Source organism: Labeo rohita, chromosome 23 (assembly GCF_022985175.1).
Source record: "Labeo rohita strain BAU-BD-2019 chromosome 23, IGBB_LRoh.1.0, whole genome shotgun sequence".
Classification (NCBI taxonomy): domain Eukaryota; kingdom Metazoa; phylum Chordata; class Actinopteri; order Cypriniformes; family Cyprinidae; genus Labeo; species Labeo rohita.
The window spans coordinates 23,898,922-23,920,188 of NC_066891.1; the positions used below are offsets into that span (position 1 = coordinate 23,898,922).

At 34.6% G+C, this 21,267-nt stretch overlaps 2 protein-coding genes across 6 annotated transcripts; both read left to right on the top strand.

The window, feature by feature from the left end:
* The first annotated feature begins 226 nt into the window (after positions 1 to 226).
* Positions 227 to 5,130, top strand: sac3d1 (SAC3 domain containing 1). 2 transcript variants are annotated; one of them, XM_051095760.1, is made up of 4 exons: positions 227 to 317; positions 1,936 to 2,308; positions 2,392 to 2,668; positions 4,562 to 5,130. In XM_051095760.1, the coding sequence occupies exons 1-4, from the start codon at positions 292 to 294 to the stop codon at positions 5,023 to 5,025; spliced, it is 1,140 nt and encodes a 379-aa protein (XP_050951717.1). In that variant the 5' UTR covers positions 227 to 291; the 3' UTR covers positions 5,026 to 5,130. The 2 variants fall into 2 exon arrangements, with proteins under 2 accessions (XP_050951717.1, XP_050951718.1); XM_051095761.1 differs by lacking the exon at positions 227 to 317 and adding an exon at positions 352 to 480.
* Positions 5,131 to 11,815: 6,685 nt separating this feature from the next.
* On the top strand, positions 11,816 to 20,969 carry mrgbp (MRG/MORF4L binding protein). Of its 4 annotated transcripts, none has more exons than XM_051097135.1 (6): positions 11,816 to 12,022; positions 12,531 to 12,652; positions 14,341 to 14,422; positions 14,511 to 14,585; positions 14,798 to 14,834; positions 19,749 to 20,969. In XM_051097135.1, exons 1-6 carry the CDS (start codon positions 11,887 to 11,889, stop codon positions 19,834 to 19,836), a joined length of 540 nt encoding a protein of 179 aa, XP_050953092.1. In that variant the 5' UTR covers positions 11,816 to 11,886; the 3' UTR covers positions 19,837 to 20,969. The 4 variants fall into 4 exon arrangements, with proteins under 4 accessions (XP_050953092.1, XP_050953089.1, XP_050953091.1 ...); XM_051097132.1 differs by having other exon boundaries at positions 19,753 to 20,969; XM_051097134.1 differs by having other exon boundaries at positions 14,798 to 14,946; positions 19,749 to 19,911.
* The last annotated feature ends 298 nt before the right edge of the window (positions 20,970 to 21,267 follow it).

Sequence of the window (21,267 nt, forward strand, 5' to 3'; positions counted from 1 at the left end):
TTAGTAACTATTAATTGCCTATGAAGGGAATTATGTAGTCCATTTTTTTTTTTTCTAATAAATAAATAACCATAATAAAATATATTTATACCCTGTTTCAGTTTTGGAGATAATTTGCACAATTTATTTAATGCTCGTAAAAAAAAAAAAAAAAACTCCTTCTGTGTTTCAAGCATAATAAATATTACGTAGCACTTAAAGGATATGACGTACAATTGTATGAAACCTGGCGTCCAATCGGAGCTGTCTTTACTGCAAGTGACGTCTGCGAAGCTGCGCTCGACCCGACCAATGAACAGAACAGCCATGAGCAGCGAGTGAGTCTCTCAAAAGCTTGTTTTTATTTTGATTAACGCACGCTGATGTGTCATGAACACATATTTGTATACCAGTCAGAAAGCTTGACTGTCATTATCTGTTTGATACAAAGAGTGTCCGAGTATCCGAGTATCCGTCTTCGTTCGTTGTGACAAAACTAATGTCAGTACAGTATAAAGCAGCACATAGCCTACAACTAGCAGGTCACTACATACACGTCAGATTGGTATAATATCAGTGGAGATGTGGTTTTGGAAAAATCCTATTTTTTTTTAATCATAAACGAGATTTTGTGATTATTTTATGACATTTTTGTCAAGGCTGTAAGCATCTTATAGATCCTTCCGCAATATTGGAAACTTACTGGAAATCTGCGTTTAAAAAATATGTGACACTGGACCAAAAAGCCAGTCATTAGGGTCAATATTTTGAGATCTGAGATTTTTTTTTTGTGGTTTGTTAGGATAGGACAATATTTGGAAGAGATACAGCTATTTGAAAATCTGGAATCTAAGGCTGAAAAAAAAAATCAAAATATTGAGAAAATCGCCTTTAAAGTTGTCTAAATTAAGTTCTTAGCAATGCATGTTACTAATCAAAAAATAAGTTTGATAAATATACGCAGGGAAATTTACAAAATATCTTTATGAAACATGATCTTTACTTAATATCCTAATGAGTTTTGGCACAACAGAAAAATCGAATTGAAATCTGTTCTGTTCGAAATCGAACAGAAAAATTGTTGGCTATTGCTACAAATATACCCGTGCTATTTAAGATTAAGACAAAGTATTGTGATATTGTGAACATATTCTATATTTCTTCAATTTATTTCTACTTTAATTCATTTCAATATATAGAATAATTGTCTGTTTTTCTATATGCAGTTGAAGTCAAAAGTTTACTTACATCTTGCAGAATCTGCAAAATGTTAATTATATTACCAAAGTAAGAGGGATCATACAAAATGCATGTTATTTTTTTAGTAAAAAATTCTGATCTGAATAAGATATTTCACATTAAATACATTTACATATAGTCTACAAGAGAAAATAATAGTTGCATTTATAAAAATGACCCTGTTCAAAAGTTTACATGCACTTTATTCTTAATACCGTGTTATCTGAATGATCCACAGCTGTGTTTTTTGTTAAGTAATAGTTGTTCATGAGTTCTTTGTTTGTCCTGAACAGTTAAACTGCCTGCTGTTCTTCAGAAAAATCCTTCAGGTCCCACAAATTCTTTAGTTTTTCAGCATTTTTGTATATTTGAACCCTTTCCAACAGTGACTGTATGATTTTGAGATCCATCTTTTCACACTGAGGACAACTGAGGGACTCATATGCAACTATTACAGAAGGTTCAAACGCTCACTGATGCTTCAGAAGGAAACACTATGCATTAAGAGATGGGGGTGAAAACTTTTGAACAGAATGAAGATGTGTACATTTTTCTTATTTTCTTATTTTAAATATCATATTTTTAAAAGAAGTTGCTTCTGTTGCTTCAGAAGCAACAGAAGATACTTACATGTTTCCCAGAAGACAAAATAAGTGAAATAACTTTGTCATACAGTATAAAGTTATTTCTATCTTCTCTGTCTTGTTTAATATTCAGGTGGCATCACTCTAGGAGGGGCCGAGGACACAGGCACAAGGAACAGGGTCGAGCGAACAGGGAACGGGTGGTGGAACAGAAATCTGAAGACTCAGTGCCTCATGGCACCTGTATGACTATGTGTCCTGCCTATGAATTACGTCAGCGAGAAGCACAGAATCGACTGCACATGTTTGAGATGGTTGCCGGCACAGAGCGGGATCGTTTGCCTCGTGCTGATGTCTCACGTGCCGTGAAAGAGTATTCGAGACCTGCTGCAGGAAAAGACTCCACGAGAGCCAGTGACCTTCGACCACCATCTGTGCTTTTAAAGACTGTGTGTTACCTGGTTGATGACATTGCAGCCTCTTCTACTTTTCAGCCATGGACGGAGGTATGGAAATAGGCTAGCATCTTGTCATACGTTTATCTGTAACACGATGGTCATTTCAAGCCTGTCTTGTTTATGACCCACAGGTCTACAGTTTTGTGTTTGACCGTCTGCGTAGTGTTCGGCAGGATATGATTATCCAGCGAGTGTCGGGGACGGACTGTGTGGCTGTGCTGGAGAAAAGCGTGCGTTTCCTTCTCTACGCCTCCTATAGACTCTGCGGGCAGCAACTTCAGTATTTTGACCCGCGCATCAATGACACTCACCTGCAGGAATGCTTGAGCTGGTTGCTGGAGAGCTACAGAGATGGGAAGCACCAGCATCAAGAGGAGTTTCAGGCACTGAGTCTTCTTTATAACTTGGGTAAGTGAGGAGGCTGCTATGTTTTCAGCTCTTCAGTGCTGCTGAAAACATAGCATTCTGTCATTAATTACTCACCGTCATGTCATTCCAAACCTGTAAGACCTTCATTCATTGTGGGAACACAAATTAAGATATTTTGGATGAAATCCGAGAGCTTTCTAACCTAGAAAGTTCTAAGACAGCAATGTGACTACCACTTACAAGGCCCAGAAAGGTAGTAAGGGCATTATTAAAATAGTCCATGTGACATCAGTGGATCTTTTTGCTCCATTTCTTTATTTGATTTTGTATAAATAGGTTTCAAACAGTATGATTAAATCTTACATGTTGCAAAATCTGCTAAGGAGTAATAATGGAGCAACATTTTTTTTTGAAGACAGATAAACATATGGTGATAAAAGCCAAAATATTAAATGTCATGGATGAATTTTTACTGAGTAATCCACTGTTTTGTAGAGGGGGTCAAAATTTTCACCTGAGATTTAGAGCCAAATTATTAGGGATTAAAAAATAACTTCAGAAAAATGGCAGAATCATAATGTTATTTTTACACAGAGATTGATGGGTCTGTTAGTAAAATCGGTTGACTTTAGCAATCTTTGTTACACTATATGCCAATGATGACCATTCAGAAATGGGGAAGGTTTCCAAAGTTTTCATGCCTGTAACTCAAGAAGTAATTGTATTAATGCCCTTTTAGATGTTGGGTCTTTACAAACTTTCCTTTCGGCATCTTAATTTTTAAGGCCCTACATGGTTCAGTTCCAGAGGTATTGGAATTTCAATATGGCTCCAGGAGTAAATCATTACATTGTACACATTTTCAGTGGTCAAAAACCAAATGTGGGCCAGTTTGCAAAAATATGATACTTCCTTTCTTTTAAAGAGGAATGTCTCAAGAACAAATATATTGAAACTAGACATGTATCTTTCTGTATGTTTTCTTCTGTCAAAACAGCTGCATTGAACATACCTGTTTGAGTGTCATAAGTGTTCTTTTTCCAAAGTTTGTGTGCCTATATCTCAAGCATTAAAGATATTGCAATATAATTTTAGATTCTAGTTCTTCATAAACTTTTCTTTTCTTTTCAAGGCCCTACATCATTTAGTGCCAGAGATATGGGGATCTCAGTGAAACTCCAATTCAAATTGTTGAATAATACCCATTTTCAGTAGTTGAAAACCAAATGTTGATCACTTTGTATACAGCCGATACGAATTTTAGAGATATTGGAATTCCAGATATTGGAATTTCAGTATGGCTCCAGGAATAAATCTTAAATCGTACACATTTTAAGTGGTCAGAAACCAAATGTGGGTCATTTTGCAAAAATATAAGACGACTTTTAAAGAGGAATGTCTGAAGAACAAATAATGTTGAAAATAGATATGCATCTTGTTTCCTTCTGTCGAAACAACTGCATTGAGAAAATATCTGAGTGCCATAAATATTCTTTTTTCGAAGAAAAACTCAAGAAGCGTTAAATATATCACAATATGATTTTAGATTCTAGTTTTTAATAATCTTTTCTTTTGGAAACTTCATTTTCAAGGCCCTACATAGTTCAGTCCCAGAACAAACTGTAATGCTCAATATAAAAGTAATATTAATACTTATATTCTTTTACAAAGTATGGTTCAGTCCCTTTTTTTAAATAGTAGACCACTATTTTAGTTTCAATTCCGTATCCATTTTAAAAACGGATTGATTAATCGCTATCAGCCAGTGTGATCCAACCTAGTTATCGGTATCGGTAAAATCTAAAATCGGTCGACCTCTAATTTTTAGACGTATTTTAGACTCATGTATGTTTTATGCATATTGTGTTGATAGAGGGAAACAATATACAATTCTAATTGTAAATCTATTTTAATTGTTTTCCATGCTTTCAGGTTCAACTCAAGCCATTCAACATGTTCTTGAGCTCCCTGAGAGAATACGCAGCTCTCCGACTGTTCAACTGGCTCTGGCTGTAAGCAGAGCACATATGGAGCGGAATCCAGTTCGGCTACTCCGTCTAGCCCAGAAACTAGATTTTATCCAGGTGTGCGCCGTCCACCGACACCTGCTGCCCTGCAGGAGAGACCTGCTCCTGCTCTACAGCCACGGACACAGCAGCCGCAACTGCCGCTACCCGCTCCAGAGACTGGCACGCCTCCTCTTTCTAAAAGACGAGCTTGCTGCTGAGCTGTGCCAGGCGCACGGCGTAAATGTCACTGGAGAGTGGGTGAACTTCTTGAAGAGCTCTTTCACTGACACACCATCTGGAGATCTGCAGTGCAGACGTATGCATGAGCTACAGGATGACGAGCAGTGGAACTGCTCTGCCGGCAGCGTGATTCATGGCTGTGCCTGAAACTTTGGTTTTTACACACTGTTGTTCATTTGTGCTGTTTCTTTAGCTTTTATTTTTTGGGTCATGTCATGTTTGTATTTTTTTATAATAAATATTTCAGATCAATTTCCCACTTCTGATTTAGTCCAAAAACTTGTGAGTTTTCAATGGAGCTTCCATATTTTATATAAACCTCTGAACTATATATGATTAGCTCTGTATGGTGCTGAATAAATTATTTATAATCATTTATATACTAATTGACAGCCATTTAAAAAAGATATTGCATAATATATTTATATATAATTTTGTGCACTTTTTTGTTTGTGCTTTGTTTAACTTTTAACTCAGAATTATTTAGTTTATTTTGAAGTGTGAACTGTTTAAAATAGTATCAATTTTTTTGTGTTAATACAATTAATAGAGGCTCTTATAATAATAGAGGAAATATACAACTTTCATTGAAAAATCTGTTAAATAAAGATGCAAGAATGTTTAATATATTGATACAATATATAAAAGATACATGAATTTATAAGAAAAATGTAATTTTTTCAATGCTCAACATTCCATCCCAGTAAGTGGAGGAATATGCACCAAAAGCGGGTTTGCCAACCGCTATAAAACATCAGAAAAGAAAAGGGCTTGTTTTATTTCGATTAATGCACCGTGATATGCCATTAACACGTTATATTTACGTGCCAGTCTTAAATTAAGCTTAAATGTTAATAAAATGGGCAAGCGAAAAGATCTGAATGACTTTGAAAAGGGGCAAATAGTGATGGTTAGACAACTGGGTGAGAGCATCTTCGAAACGGAAAGTCTTGTGGGTTGTTCCTGGGCCCCAGTGGTTAGTACCTATCAAAAGTGCAAGGAAGGACAACAGGTGAAACGGCGTAAGGGTCATGGGTGCCCAAGGCTCATTGATGAACGTGGGGAGCAAAGGCTAGACCGTCTGGTTCAGTCAAACAAAAGAGCGACTGTAGCCTCATATTGCTTAGAAACTCAATGCTGCCCATGATAGAAAAGCGCCTACAAACGGGCTTGTGGATCATGAAGCAACGGAACAATGTTTGTCCAGTCAAGATACCTTCGGTGGAATGTGATTAGTCCGTAATGTGGTAATCATTTTTATATATTTACTTTGCCATCTCCTTTGTAAAAACTTTTGTGTATCGAGTTTTTGTAAATGGTAAGAAAAATATTTTTTCCCCGAGAGTTATGGATGCCGAAGTCGAAAGCTTGCGCTTCCCTGAGGGTCAAAAGGGTTGTCAAGCATCAAAATAAATTAATTTAATACAGCTTTATATTTTGTTTTTGTTCCATACATATGTGTTCTGTTTAATTTTATTGTAATGTGACATTAAAATAATGACATTTGATGAAAAAGACTTTATAGAGGGTTTGCACTTGCCTCACGATTTAATCAGTTAATATGGGTGCGTGGCCATATTAGCGATACTCGGATGTAAACAACAGCATGGATTGCATGGTTAATGAACTTCTGAATATGTTGTTCTGCTAATTTATGCTGTCTAAACCATGGAAAAACCATGTGGAAGCTGTTAAATAATATATTGAAGGACTTAGTAAGCAAGAAAGGGCACAATATTTTGACAAACTAAAGTTAATAGGTGGTAAAGATATGTACTAGTAGTATTAATTAAGATATCAGCCTAATATTTCACCTACCTGACTGGAAATTATTAGAACAAACACAAATGTTGTCAAATTCTTGCTCTAGAAATCCTAGTTCTGTTTGGCCAACCACAAACGCCTTTTGTTTCTCATACAGTTTTTTGCACTCTTCTCCTTGATTTGTAACTTTTGGCAAACTATAGTACACCAAATGTTTTTCGCGGTCCAAACGATTAGTACAGCCCACAACATGACAATAATTGACCATTTTCAACAGCAATAATCAGCAAAATGCAAGTTTTGTTCAGTTCAGTGACATTGTTTACGTTCCATGCCGCTAATGTGGCCGATTGATGATGCGTCCAAAAACGAATTAACTGTAATTTTAAATATTTGCCACTATCATTCAAATGACTAGGTTTGACCCAGTTGTCAGCAATACGTTTTTAATAATTTAAAATATAATAAAATGTACTGTGATCACTTTTTCTTTTATATATTTTTATAAGTACAGGTCAGAATATGTTGTTTCATTTTTACATAAATATATCTGTTACAGTATTTCACCTTTTTTTGACATTTTGTTTTCACAAAAGTTATTTGAAACATTAAAGCTGACACTTTACTTGCATCTAATATGATTTCTATGTATATGAAATTACTTTTGTAAATTTAGTTTGATCCGCACACCAAAATCTCATCTTTGACCCCTGAGTAGCAGGTTTGCAAATTGGGAAGTGTTATAACAGAGCTTGGATTGTCCTAAACACACTGGATGATTGGATTGGATTGGATTGATGATGTCAGATGATGTCAGGTGCCGTTGAACAGTGATGCTGATGCACTGTATGATGGAAGTAGTTACATTTACAAATGTAAATGTAGTGCAAGAAGAGCGAGCTAAACTGGTGAACAAAAACTGACTATGGCTTAAAGAAGCTGGCTTCTCTAGCACCTTGAACATGGTAAAACGAGAGAAGGGAAATTGGAAAAATGATTGCCCTCGCAATTGGACAGCAGCTGGAGTGACTACAGCCAAGACAGACTGAGAGGAGAGAGGCGGGCCGGAGTAGAGGATGTGACTGCTGAAAGCCCTCCAGCACCTAAAGATAAGAAACATGCAGACACAGATCCACTTACTGATCTTTCTGCTATGAAGACTTGCTTACTTGAATAATTGTATTTCTAAATTAGAAGAAGCCATCAAAAAAGGTCAAGGATGCCTTGCAGGTACCAGCTGAGGGAGTTTTGCACAATATCAAGCTTTGAGATTTCATGGTGGTCAAGGTCTTGAAAAGGAAACATTGAAAGTTTAAGGCGTGGAACAGACTGTTCCAGGTCTTGCTGATAACACACACAGCAGTGAAGTGATGATGGAAAGCATCAAGGAAGAACTTGAGAGGACTGAGACTCACTGGACTGCAAAACAAACTGGTGTTTCCATCCAAAGTTGCGAATTTAACTTATGCACAAAATTGGCATATTGCATAAAACGTGTGAATAAGCACTGTTTCCATCCAACAAGTCAAAGAGAACAAAATCGTCACTTCCTGAAAAACTGGCACTAAATATCACTAAGAAAAGCAGGAGAAGCCACTGAACATAATTATTTTCATATATAATAAATTATTTGCACCTTAGAGAGAGCAGACGAAGCACAGTAAATGGCTGTTTCAGAAAAGGCATTTCCATCTCCCATTATTCGCATTAACCTTTTTTTGCACAATTCAAAAATCATAAAAACATTTTTGCGAATTAAGGAATTTTTTTTTACATTTTGCCATTTCCATCACTCGTTTCTGATGCAATACTTCAAAATTCATATTAAAACAGGGTGATGGAAACACTGATGCAGATGGATAAAAGTAAGTTAAGATGGATCTTTGTTTTCAAAAAAAAAAAAAAAATTGTATACCTTTTAAGCACAAAAGCTCATGTAGCACAGGCTCTGGGATGCGCGTTCTTGAAAGAATCTTCAATGTGACTCGGGAAGACCGAGTTGTCTTGGGGAGTGATTCGTTCAGTCACGCATGCGCAACATCCTATTAGGTTCTGTACTGGAATTAGTTCACCTGTTTCGAGTCTTTGGGTTTTTCGAGTTATTTTTTCATCTTATGGTGCTGTCCCGTGATGCTGATTTTGCTAAAATTAACAAAATGGAAAAAAGATTTGTTCATTTTGCTGAACAAGATTCAAAGGTCCGAGTCGGTAAAATGATCCGAACTTCCCATCACTACTACGAATCACGTCTTTGAATCACTGTTCATCGTTTGTGTACTCTGGCTCAAAAAGGTGAAAGGTATGTTGAAAAACTCAATGTTATTTTCTCCTACAACTTCAGAATTGTCTGACATCGTTGTACCTTTTTGTTTGTAAACAGCATTTGACTTACTTGCACTTTCTTAGTCTTTGTGCGTTCGCTTTGTAAACACTACGTCCATGTGACCCTCCGACGTGATTCAATAGTACGTGAACGCACATCCCAGAGCCTGTGCTACACAAGCTTTGGTGCTTAAAAAGTAAACAAATTTTTTTTTTCTGAAAAAATTGACAGATCGTTTCGCTAGATAAAACCCTTCTTCCTCGGCTGGAATCGTTTAGAGCCCTTTGAAGCTGCATTTTAACTACATTTTGGAAGTTCAAAATCGGGGCACCAATGAAGTCCATTATATGGAGAAAAATCCTGAAATGCTTTTCTCAAGAAACATAATTTCTTCACGACTGAAGACAGAAAGACATGAACATCTTGGATGACAAGGGGGTGAGTAAATTATTTGTGAATTGTTGTTCTGGAAGTGGACTTCTTTAAATGTTTTCTTACCCTATGAGAGTGACAGTGTGTTTTGAACTAAATATAGGGGAATGTAAATATTGTAATGATCGAAGAATAATCAAAAGAAGGGAATTAATTTCTATATTATAAACTCAACATTCTGTCATATGATATATCTCTTATGTTTTGTGTGTTCTGTGTGTATGTATTCTTGAGAAATTAAAAGGAAAAGACACAATCTGAAAAATTTGACTATTTTCTTTCTTAGTTTAACATTTATTAGCACAGAATCGACTGCACATGTTTGAGATGGTGGCCGGCACAGAGCGTGCTGAAGTCTGGTGTGCCGTCAAGAAGTATTCAAGACCTGCAGCAGGAAAAAACTCGAGAGCCAGTGACCTTCGACCGCCATCTGTGTTCTTAAGACTGTGCATTACCTAGTTGATGACATTGGTGAAAAAAACCTGTGCAGTTTTAATAAAGTTTTTATTTTGTATTTGGTTGACTGATATGCGTTTTTTAGTGGCCAGTTCTGATATCAACAACAAAAGGGTGGCTGATGGCTAATAATTAGCCATTTATTAGTGATATTGGCTAACACTGTTTCCTAACCAAATACAACACATCGAAGCAATAAGATCAAGTGATAAAAGAATCACTTTAAATGTAAATCTGTGTTTACAAATGCAACAAGTAATTTTACATTTTGTGGATCACTTATTGTGAAGAGTTGTACCACGCACCATAAAATCCCATTGGTCCAAACTCTGCTCCACATAACCACATATTGAACATCAGTGTTATGACTGGCTATGATTGGGACAGTTATTTTGTTTTCAGTGTGAAAAAGTAGCTTGTTGCTGGAAATTTGTCTCCCAGTTAGATTAGGTGTAAGGATCATACAGTATAAATTAGGTGATGTACACTTATTCATGCAATTAAACACTTTTTTTTACACATTATGCACTAGAAATTAATTGATAATGCTTAAAAATGAAATTGTGCATTATTCATTGACAAGAGTTTTAGTACATTTTGCTAGACACTGTTAACTGGCCAATCTAAAAATGGGCAAATACAGTCTGATTTATCATTAGTATCTATTCCATCATAGAGATCCATCTATTAAACAAATTTGAACAAAAAACTACATTAATAACAAAATAACAAACCCCTCTAAGCAAAATAGTGCCATTCTGTTGTAAAAATTAAAATATTCAAATAAAATATAAGGGCAAATGTTGAAATTCTGGTAATTATATTATATATATATATATATATATATATATATATGCTTTAAATTAATGTGAACAGACAATTAATAACCAAAGGTGTGCAATTCTGATGTAAAAAATGCAAACCCTAGGATTACACTACCAGTCAAAAGTTTTTTACACAGTAAGATTTTTAATGTTTTTTAAAGAATTATTTTCTGTTCACCAATCCTGCATTTGTTTGATGCCATATTCAGCAAAAACAATAATATTGTGAATTATTTTTTACTATTTAAAATAACTGCTTTCTATTTGAATATATTTTACATTTTAATTCATTCCTGTGATCAAAGCAAAATTTTCAGCATCATTACTCCAGTCTTCAGTGTCACATGATCCTTCAGAAATCATTCTAATATCATGATGAGCTCAAAAAACATTTTATTATCGTCATCATCATTATTATTATTATTTAAAACAGTTGAGTAATTTTTTTTAGGATTCTTTAATAAATAGAAAGATCCAAAGATCAACATTTAACTGAAATAAAATGCTTTTGTAATATTATACACATTATACTATTCAAAAGCTTGGAGTTAGTATATATATATATATAAATATATCTAATATATATATATATATATATATATATATATATATATATATATATTAGATATAATTTATAATTATTATATAAATTATATAATATACCTTTATAAATTATATAAATAATACTTTTATTTAGCAAAGGTGCTTTAAATTGATCAAAAGTGATTTTAAAAACATTTATAATGTTACAAAAGATTTCTATTTCAGATTATTGCTGTTATGTTGAACTTCCTATTAATAAAAAAAACCTGAAAAAAAATTCTACTCAGCTGTTTTAACAACAGCAACTACAATAAATGTTTTTTGAGCAGCAAATCAGAATATTAGAATGATTTCTGAAGGATCTTGTGACTGGAGTAATGACGCCAAACATTCACTGCATAATAAATTAGATTTTAAAATATATTAAAATTTATAAAACATTTTTTAATATATTATTTTTGCTGTACTTTGGATCAAATAAATGCAGACTTGGTGAGCAGAAGAGACTTGTTAAAAAAATAAAAAATAAAAAAATAAAACACATTAAAAATCGTACTGTTGAAAAACTTCTGACTGGCAGTGTATAACGGTGATGTTGTGTCGAGTCCTGTGGTGATGAACAAGATCTGCGGCGGTGAGTGATCATCTGCGAGTGTGTGCGGAAACATGGGGGAAGCAGAGACTGTGCCGTCCGACGAAAAACAAGCAGAAACCGGCATCTGTACCGCCGAGGAATCGATTGTATGGAGTCAAGAAGTAGAAGTGTGTCTTTTTCACGCAATGCTGGGTCATAAACCCGTAGGTAAGATGAATTCATTCTTGATTTATGAGAATAACAGGCCCTGATCTTCACACGTGAAACAATATAACATCATAAACAAGACCATGTGCTCCTTTTTACCTTTTAAGTATCTAAAATCAATTAATAATACAGTTATTCAATCACACCAATCCGATAAAGCTGATAAAGCTATTAATATTTAAGCGTTTTAGTGATTCTTCAGTTTGCTTTATCGAGTCCAATCGCTAATTGTTAAAAAAAATTGTGAATATAACGTTAGTGATTGCATGTACAGCTTCGTTACAGATCTGAGATATATTGTAGAGTATTATTGAATTTTACTATTTTTTTATGACTAATACTGTATTTACGGAGGGAGTATAGCAGTTGATGTCTGTTGACGTTAGCAAACATTAGCGCGGCGGCTAACTAGCATGATAGCATCATTGCTAGGCTAATTTACAGTTACACAAAGGTGTTTTCTGTGCTGTAAGGACAATGTCTCTGTGCAACTGTCTCATGTCTTCAGGGGTGAACCGTCATTTCCACATGATCTGTATTCGCGATAAGTTCAGTCAGAACATCGGCAGGCAGGTGTCATCTAAAGTCATCTGGGATCACCTGAGCACCATGTATGACATGCAAGCACTGGTAAGACTAACGCATACTCAATACTTAATAACACGTATTTTATGATATTTATTTACTGCATGCATTGTACGTCACAATAATATATTATACACAATAAAATGTTACATGTGGGATTCAAAAGTCCAGATTGAAAATGTGGTATTTAGAATAGAAATATTGCATTATTTCTAAACCCTGGAAATAATTATTTTTAGACTTTTAAAACAATGACACAGTGTGATGTATAATAATTAACATATATATATATATATATATATATATATATATATATATATATATATATATATATATATATATACATATGTGTGTGTTTATTTATTTATTTTATTTTTTTTCAGTTCAATTTCTCATTGTTATGCAGATAATATATTTAAAAAACGTTTAAAATAGAAAAATGCTAAATTAAAGCATTTTCACAAGTGGTCTTAGACTTTCTGACTATAATATTGTGACCCATGGTCATTATAGTTAAATTTCAGATAAAATAAGCATTACCTAAAATAAATAATTAAAATGAAATACATACTTAATTTCAGCTAGTTTGCAAGGCAACATGTTTCATTTTCATTTGTTAAAAATGTAAATAAATAAAAAAATATATATAATATGAATTTCTATATATAGTAGAAATTTACAAAAGTGATTTTAAGTCCATAGAATGCAAAATAAATGTAAGTAAAGTGTCTATTTTCAAGGTTTCAAATAAGTTTTTGGGGTAAAAGTAATTTGTCTTTTAATATGTCATAAATTGTTTTTTGTTGTAAATATGCCTGACAAGATTGTTACACTGAATGACATTTTAGTGGGTGTCTTCTGTAAATTAGGGAAAATGTATGATATTTATTTTTTTGCTCAGAAAAACAAAAATGCAAGTATATTAAACAAAACTTTTTTTTTTTGGAAAAACAACAATTTAAAGCAGTATTACACTTATTGTTTTTATGCTTAAACCCTTTTACATTTTTATATACACACACACACACACACACACACACACACAACTAAAACACAACAATACCATAAACATTTAAACTAAAATGAAATGAAATTTTAAATAAAAAATGAGAATATAAAAATAAACATCAAAATATTAATAAAAACTCTGTTATACTAAAATAACACTGGATGGGCCAATATATATTAGGGCAATTAGTTGATAACTATCAACTATTTCCTGATCATTTATTAAAAATGTTCTATATAATTTATTGAATATTTAATTTTATTTATTTAATTGTAAATACTGTATAGAATTTACAATATTTAATTACATTTGTTAAGAGAAGTTTAATTTAATTATCTATCACATGGACCCTGGACCACAAAACCAGACATAAGCGTCAGTTTTTTTTATTGTAGATTTATCATCTGAATCAATAAGCTTTCAATTGATGTATGGTTTGTTATGATAGGACAATATTTGGCTGGGATACAACTGTTTGAAAATCTGGAATCTAAATCATAAGTGCTACTTATGAGTGTTTTTGAGGTCCAGGGTCACATATACACACAAGGTCAGTGAAATATTATCACAAATTAAACCATGTCAGGGTGATCAGCCCTAAATATCACACTCGTATCAGTTGACCACTCATCTTTTATTGCTGCAGTTTCCATTAGGGATAAATTGAGTTAATTCTATAATACCTCTCAAAATCTAATCAGTAAATGACTTTTTGTTGCTACAGCACGAATCAGAAATACTCCCGTTTCCAAACTCGGAGAAGAGCTTTGTGCTTCCTGAAGAGATCATACAGGATGTCAAGGAAGGTGAGCCGCTCTCAGTTTGTTTTGAGATGTACAATCGATCCATTTGATTTTACTTGTGTATTTAAAAGCTATTTCTGTCTTTGCGCAGGCAAAGTGGCATCGGAAGATGACGTGAAGGAGGAGTTCAAAGAAGAAAGTGACCCACCTGCAACCCACGAAGAAGGTTCTCTTCTCCTTCACTCTCTTTAATTATCTCATCTACTCACCCCTTTCTTTTTCCTTTCCCTCTATCTCTTTCTCTCTCTTTTTCTTTTTGACGAAAGCCGTCTATTAAAACCTGCGTCATTGCATCACTTTTTTTTTTTCTGGATCGTTCTCCCGTTGGCGTGAAGCTCAGCGTGGCTCACACTGGTCATTTGTGTCTCATTTTCAAAGGTCTGGGTCCCAGTATGGCTGGCCAGGATTTTGCGAGGTATGGACAGAAGAAAACGTTTCGCTCTGTTCCAAAACTCCAGCTTGAGCTCAGTACAGACCAGCTCATTACCAGAGGCCTCTGTAGACAGCCTTCAGAGACCTCTGACCATGTGCGTCTTTCTCTCCGTCTTTCTTTCGCTGTCCTTCTTTCTCTTTCTCTTTTGTCTTTTTTTGTGTGTTCTGTGCACCCTAGCTTGTTATGATTCTCTGTGTGTGTGAAGCATGGCATGTTGAGGTTTTGCTTGGACAGGTTTCTTGAACAGCAGCAGCTTTATATGATAATGAGATCTTTTGCAGGTTCACCGCTTTTTCAGAAATAGTGAGGTTGAGGAAATAATACACACTGGTTCAGGCTTCAATTTGAAAATTGTTAGTTTTTGAAGACAATACAATTCTAAAAAAACAATTCTAGGCTTGAAAAGCATCAAAGATACAAGTTTTGTTCCAAATTCTGGAGTTTTGCCCCATACTTATTGCCTACATAGCATGTCAACTTTATAAATGACTGATTTTGAACCCTCTACCATAGGCAGTGGCATACAAATAGCACAAGCAAAGCACACTCAAACGTCAGTAAAGCGTTCTGTTTGCATAATAACACTATAAGCCAATAAGCATATGGTGTGTATAGTTTTTTTTTTTTTTTTTATCTTGAAGAGATTGTTTATTATTAATAGGGCTGTCACTAACGATTATTTTGGTAATTGAGGAATTTGACAATTCTAATTAATTTGTTTAAGGGAATAAAAATAGACCTAAGCAAACAGTAGCCTTTAAAATGACTTAAAATACATATATAATTGCAATGAAGCAATAATAATTAGTTTAAATAAAGTATCAAAAGCAAGTAAATAAACAAAACTGTTAAAGTACTGTATTCTAAACAATAGAACTAACGTACATTACGCATTATCTGGCCTGACGATTGTTTTTACACATTACCGCGTGATCTACTTGTTTAATATTGACTAAACAACATTTAATTCCAATTTAATCTTTAATATTTGACCATTTCTTTATGACAAAAATGCTAGTTACTGTCATTTTTTGAATATGTGGACATGCACGTACGTAAGCTACAAGCATGTAAATAAAGCGCATATACTAAACCTGCAGCACATATATTAATTAAATTGAATCGTAGCGTTTGTGAAATTACAATAGAATTTCTGATTTTTAAATGGGTTTAGTATATCATGCAGCCTTGGAAAACGGTCCAATAATGCATTTCATGGATTCTAGTCCTTGGAATGCGCCACTTCTGGTATTTTGCTGGTTACCTGACATGGGCAAAAAGCAGTCGAGGATTTTTTTTTTGAACTGAGTACTTGAGTCGAATCAAGGAATCATGGTAGCCCACTTTATTAGTTAACAGGAGCCTTAATTTCTGATTCTTAGGAAAAAATACTTGAATTTTTAAGGCAGCAAATTGTCATGTTGAAACACAACATTACAAGTAGGTTTGCTAAGGAGCGAAAATTGTTGGTAAATTTCTGTAAACTTTCCAGGATTTTTTGAGAACTTTCACAAAAATGTAGAAATTTTACCGAAAATATTCCGCCCCATTTGGAACCATCAGCAGTGGCGTACCAAGAGCACAAGTGCACTCAAAACTTATTTTAACGCCAGCAGACAAGACAGAGCAGGTTACTTCTGGTACGAAACAAGGTCTCAGGTTTAAAGTGCTGCCTTATAGTTATATGTTTGAATTTAATAAATTCAAACAATAAATACTGTTTTGTGGCTCTTCAATGTGTTGTGACAGATCACTGTATTTCCTTATTAGATCAATCGAAACATAAACCAATTATCTGTTCTTATTTAAATGAAAAACCATGAAAGAGCATCAGAACATATTTATTTAAATAATGGAAAGATGTCAATACACACAATTTTTCAAGTTTAAGCCCATCGAAGTTAATCTACTCTCCTGTCTGATTTGGACAAAATAGTCAGATCGCCTGTCAATCAAGCTGTTTGCGAGGAGGTCACTTATCATAATTATTATTAGTTTATGACTTGTAAAAAGCGTTTATGCCCTAAACAACTTGTAAACTTGTAATTTTCTGAGAGCTCAAATTTGTACAACCTGCTTAACATCACATGCAAACACGCAACTAGTAATAAGGTATTGCTGTTTTGTCTGTTGATTACTCAAATTACATAATTAATTTTGCCAAGATTCCAAGTATGAGGATGTGAACAGCTCTTAGCAGAATGGCATGGGTTGCCTTCTAGTAATTGCAACATGCCATGAACACAACAAAATTCACAGTATATGTTGAAATACTGAATGAAAATTAAAACCGGTACCATTTCTCTAGGTTTTTTCACTGCTCACTCAAGTGCTTTCTGGGATTTCTTTTGAAAATGCTGTCTTAATATTTGGCTAAAATGTCAGGTTTGGAACAGTTCAGTACCTGCTACTTTAAGTTACTTAGTGGATAGATTTTGGGTTATTGGTGAACTGCTTGTTAACAAATGCTTAGAGGAATAGATCACCCAAAAATGAAAGCTGTGTTATCATTTAGTCACCCTCATATCATTCCAAACCTGAATATGTTTCTTTCTTATGTTCAACACAAAAGAAGATATTTTGAAGAACCAAACAGTTGTGCGTCCCCATTGATTTCCACAGTAGGGAAAGAAATACTATGAAAGTCAATAGGAACCATCAGCCGTTTGGCCAGCATTCTTCAAAATATCATCTTTTATATTTAAATTAAAGAAGTTTTAAAGTGACTTTATTAATGTGGAAAATGGTCAAAAAAGGATACTCTATTAGGACCAGGGATTTATCATGGCCATGGCAAATAATTAACAGGGTCTGCAGGGTTCCATTTAAAGATAATGTACAGATAATTTACTCACCCCCTTATCATCAAAGATGTTCATGTCGTCCTTTCTTCAGTCGTAAAGAAATGTAACAAAAAAACAATTTATATACTTTTATTCTCAAATGCTTGTCTTGTCTAGCTCTGCATGTACTCTGTGCATGTTCAAGAGAGTTAGGGTATGTTGGAAAAACTCACATGTCATTTTACTCTCCAACCTACACAAAGTAACCTGTTTACAAAGTAAACGTGCAAATCAAACGCTCTCTATGAAAAAAGGTAAAACAGCAATATAGGACGAATTTAAAGTTGGAGAAGAAAATTACATTAAAAAGTTAATTAAAAACAAGCAGCTTTGTCATAATTAGAGCAGAAAAAGCTTATTTGGGGGTGTAGGTATTTTTCTTTTATGGCAGAAGTATTTTTAGGAAGTAAGCACATTATTGGCACTTGAGTTTTCAATGCTTTAGAAAAATACTTAAAGGGGTCATCGGATGCTAAGTTCACTTTTACATGTTGTTTGAACATTAATGTGTGTTGGCGGAGTATGTACAAATCTACCCTATAATGATAAAAATCCATGCAGTGGTTTTTAATTAATCTGTAAAAATAATATCCCCTTTTTCAAATCGAGCCGTTCTCAGATGCCTGTCGTTGTTGCGTCACACCCACAGAGGCCGCTCCCATGATAGCGTTTTAACTCAGATCAGCTGTCACAGTCCGCCCTCTTTTGTTTCGATGCCGGAGCAGGGATGTAAGTTAGACAAGAATATCTCCGATTGAGGTGTTGCTGGATGTAATAATGAACATAGTGGTCGTCATTTACTCCCAACATCTGAGCGCTGAAGATGCAGTAGGTTACGTTTGTTTGTGAAGGGAATGCGCCTCCCGATCTACATATATCCGTCTGTGTTCGCGCAAATCATTCGTGATCCAGCTTCACTTACAGCAGAAGTGAGTATAAGGTTTTTTTTTTTTTTTTTTTTTTTTTTATGAATCTTTGGGATCGCCTTTCCTAATAATGTGCTAGTTAATAAGTTTAGTGGCTAAACGTGGCTAAATGCGGCTAAAGTAAACAGGCTCGTCAATCCACAGAGAGAAGAGAGAGGTGGGGCGAGCAGAGCTCATTTGCATTTAAAGCAGCCTTGACCAGAATGAGATGATTTTTGCAGAGCTGATTTAGGCAAGGTAAAAAGGGTGTTGTTTTACACAACCATTGAGAATATTTAACCAAAGTATATTATAGACTTTTCATTAAGACCCTAAAGAATCATATCAACTTGTGGAAAATGGGCATCAGATGACCCCTTTAATAAAAATCTTAAGAAGGCAAATTATGCTGTCATGTCAAATTATGTTATCTAAAGCTGGTTAGAAAAAATACAAATGTTAGTTAATAGTTAACTATAAATGGCAATATTATAGACATGCAGTTAAAGGTGAAGTGTGTAGTTGCTGTGCCATTAGCATCACCAAACTGAACTGCAAAAATTTCTGCTCAATTTGTCTTCTTTGAGACAAATATCATTCTCTTTGACAATCGACCCTTCGCAAACAGCTTGATTGACAGGCGATATGACCAGTTGTAACCAACTGAATCCGCCATTTTGTCCAACAAACGAATCCGACAGGAGAGTAGATTAACTAAGGTGGACTTGAAAAATGGTTTGCATTGACGTCTTTTCGTGATTAAAATAAAATGCGTTTATTCATGTTTATTTTGTGTTTTAAGTAAATAAGATGCTCATGTGTCGTTTTATCTAATAAGGCAATACAGTAATCTGTCACGACACATTAAAGAGCCACAAAATTTTATCTATCGTTTGAAGTTCTTTAAAAAAATTACAACAGTAACTAAAGAGGGCAGGTTTTTGCAAAAGGATCATTTAGTTAAGCTAATGTCAGGCTTCATTTAGTGCAGAAATTACACACCACTATTTAATATGATAGGAATAGTTTATTTAGGTGGAAATAAGTCTTTTTATTTTCTTTTATAGTGGTTTTAATCTGGTTTGTTCTTTGTGTTTCCTTATCCCACCCTTTCCCCCCCCCCATTTCCTCCCTTTTCCCTTCGTCAGGCAGCAATTCCTCCGTGAAGATGTCAGAGAGGTCGGGCAGCGGGCGCGAGAAAGAGAGAGAGCGGGCAGAGAGGGGGGGCTCAGGTGAGACGGGCAGCGGGTCGAAAGAATCAGCCGGGGAAAAGAGGAAAAGGAACCGAGCCGTGGAGAAGGTGATGAACTCCAGCAACCCCTCCAGCCCTGGAGGAGCCAAGCGCCGCAGGACGTAACCGCAGCTTGCAGCAGGACGACTTGGGACATCAGACATTTGAAAAGAACTGACTGGGAAAAGTTTAGCTAATATTGTTCGCGCTAGAGCCAACGTGAAATGACATGGCGTGCAGGGGATGTGTGATGTTCGTGTGCGTTATCTGCAGTCCAGAAGTTCACTGCGAGAGGCGTTCCTGTGCTTTGAAAGCATCCTGAGCTGTTCACTGACAGACGGCGGGAAAAATAGATGAAGGAAAGTCTTTTGTGGTTGTGTAGGATCAGACTAGACTGATGAGGAAAGTATGGTAAACAAATAAGCTGAGTTTGGAAACAAAACAGCAACTTTTTAAAAGGTTTCTGGGAATTTTAAGTGGTAGCTTCATTTTATTTTTGTCAGAGTTGACGTTCTTGAGATGGACCAGAAAATCTAGTTCGTTGTGTGATTTATTAGGACTTTCACTGCAAATAAGCTGAGCTAGATGTGTATGACATAACTTGATTCTATTAGCCAATTAGACGGTCATTGATCAAATGCTTAGGAAATAGTGATGGGTATTTGCACTGTTTCTGAGTCATGCTGGTTTGAAATATTTGACCGAGTGTATGTTAAACACATCAGGAGTATGTCCCTGATTAAAAAATTGATAGTGAACAATGTTGGTCTGATATGACTTTTTAATTCCTAATCTGACAGTGAATAATATTTAATATGTTAGCCTACCTTTGATCTATTCTGGTAAACATAAATGTTCCAAAAGAGATTTAAAATGGTTTAATTTCCTTTGATGCCGTAGGAGAATATTTTTAGTTCTCTTTTCCTCTGTCAGCAGATGATCCTTGGACTACTGTTCAAAAGATCAGTAAGAAAAGACATTTTTAACTAAATTAATACTATTATTAAGACACATTAAATTGATTAAAAGTGACATACATGTTATGATGTTATAGATGATTTCTATGTTAAATAAATGTTTTTCTTTTGAACTTTAAAAATTAAAAATAAAAATGCAGTGCAACTGTTTTAAACAATGATAGTAATAAGAAATTGTTTTTCTGAAAAATCATGTGACACTGAAGACTGGAGTAATGATGCTGAAAATTTAGCTTTGCCATAACAGGAATAAATTACATTTTAGTATAATGAAATAATTAAAATATCCTTGGTAAGCATAATAAACTATGTACAGTTGAGGTCAAAAGTTTAAATACACCTTGCAGAATCTGCAAAATGTTAAATATTTTACCAAAATAAGAGGGATCATACAAAATGCATGTTATTTTTTATTTAGTACTGACCTGAATAAGATATTTCACATAAAGACATTACATA

Excerpts from the sequence above, each read along its gene's own strand:
- sac3d1 (XM_051095760.1), top strand. The coding sequence starts at position 292 with ATGAACAGAACAGCCATGAGCAGCGA. Across the intron at positions 2,309-2,391 it reads CTTTTCAGCCATGGACGGAG|GTCTACAGTTTTGTGTTTGA; the intron begins GTATGGAAATAG and ends TATGACCCACAG. Across the intron at positions 2,669-4,561 it reads GAGTCTTCTTTATAACTTGG|GTTCAACTCAAGCCATTCAA; the intron begins GTAAGTGAGGAG and ends CCATGCTTTCAG.
- mrgbp (XM_051097132.1), top strand. The coding sequence starts at position 11,887 with ATGGGGGAAGCAGAGACTGTGCCGTCCGACGAAAAACAAGCAGAAACC. Across the intron at positions 12,023-12,530 it reads GCTGGGTCATAAACCCGTAG|GGGTGAACCGTCATTTCCAC; the intron begins GTAAGATGAATT and ends TCATGTCTTCAG. Across the intron at positions 12,653-14,340 it reads TGTATGACATGCAAGCACTG|CACGAATCAGAAATACTCCC; the intron begins GTAAGACTAACG and ends TTGTTGCTACAG.